This window comes from Penaeus monodon, chromosome 29 (genome assembly GCF_015228065.2).
Source record: "Penaeus monodon isolate SGIC_2016 chromosome 29, NSTDA_Pmon_1, whole genome shotgun sequence".
NCBI lineage: Eukaryota > Metazoa > Arthropoda > Malacostraca > Decapoda > Penaeidae > Penaeus > Penaeus monodon.
In genome coordinates this window covers 2,245,689-2,246,173 of record NC_051414.1, presented here as the reverse complement: position 1 = coordinate 2,246,173, position 485 = coordinate 2,245,689, and the positions used below count along the sequence as shown (strand labels likewise).

General features: G+C 31.3%; 1 protein-coding gene across 1 annotated transcript in view; it reads right to left on the bottom strand.

Moving 5' to 3' along the window:
- The window catches only part of LOC119591619 (cytoplasmic dynein 2 heavy chain 1-like), a 47,711-nt gene that overhangs the window by 29,697 nt on the left and 17,529 nt on the right, over positions 1-485 (bottom strand). Inside the window, 1 exon segment of the mRNA XM_037940373.1 lies at positions 220-358. Within this exon segment, the coding sequence (XP_037796301.1) occupies positions 220-358 (139 nt within the window).

Here is a 485-nt window from a genome sequence, read left to right as displayed (position 1 = left end):
AATAATGTATTGTCGGTTTCATATATAACTTCTAAAACAAAATCAAAACCTTTAAGTAATGCTTATATTACTTTTATACTAGACTGAGAATAATGTGACTGATTACATTTAAGTTTTCAATATCAATAATTACCATATTGCAAACCATGTGAAAATATTTGCAGGTAAATACTGAACTTTACTAAACTAACCCAAATACCATCTACCAAAAAAACTTGCCTGTGTTAACGTTAGGTAGCATTTATCAGTCAATGGAGTGTGGACCAGCTTTGGAGCATTGCCTTGGTACTCATATGTGTAATCAAACTGTGCATCAACCATCCGCATGAGAGCTGAACCACCATCGCCTACATAGAATCTGAAACAAGATATAGCAAAATAATCTTGGAAATTTAACACTTTATTGTCTTGTAATTTAATTCTAAGATCTGAGTCCCTTCTGTTGCATGTAAAAAAAGTAGATAAATGATTTTAAATAAGTGCAA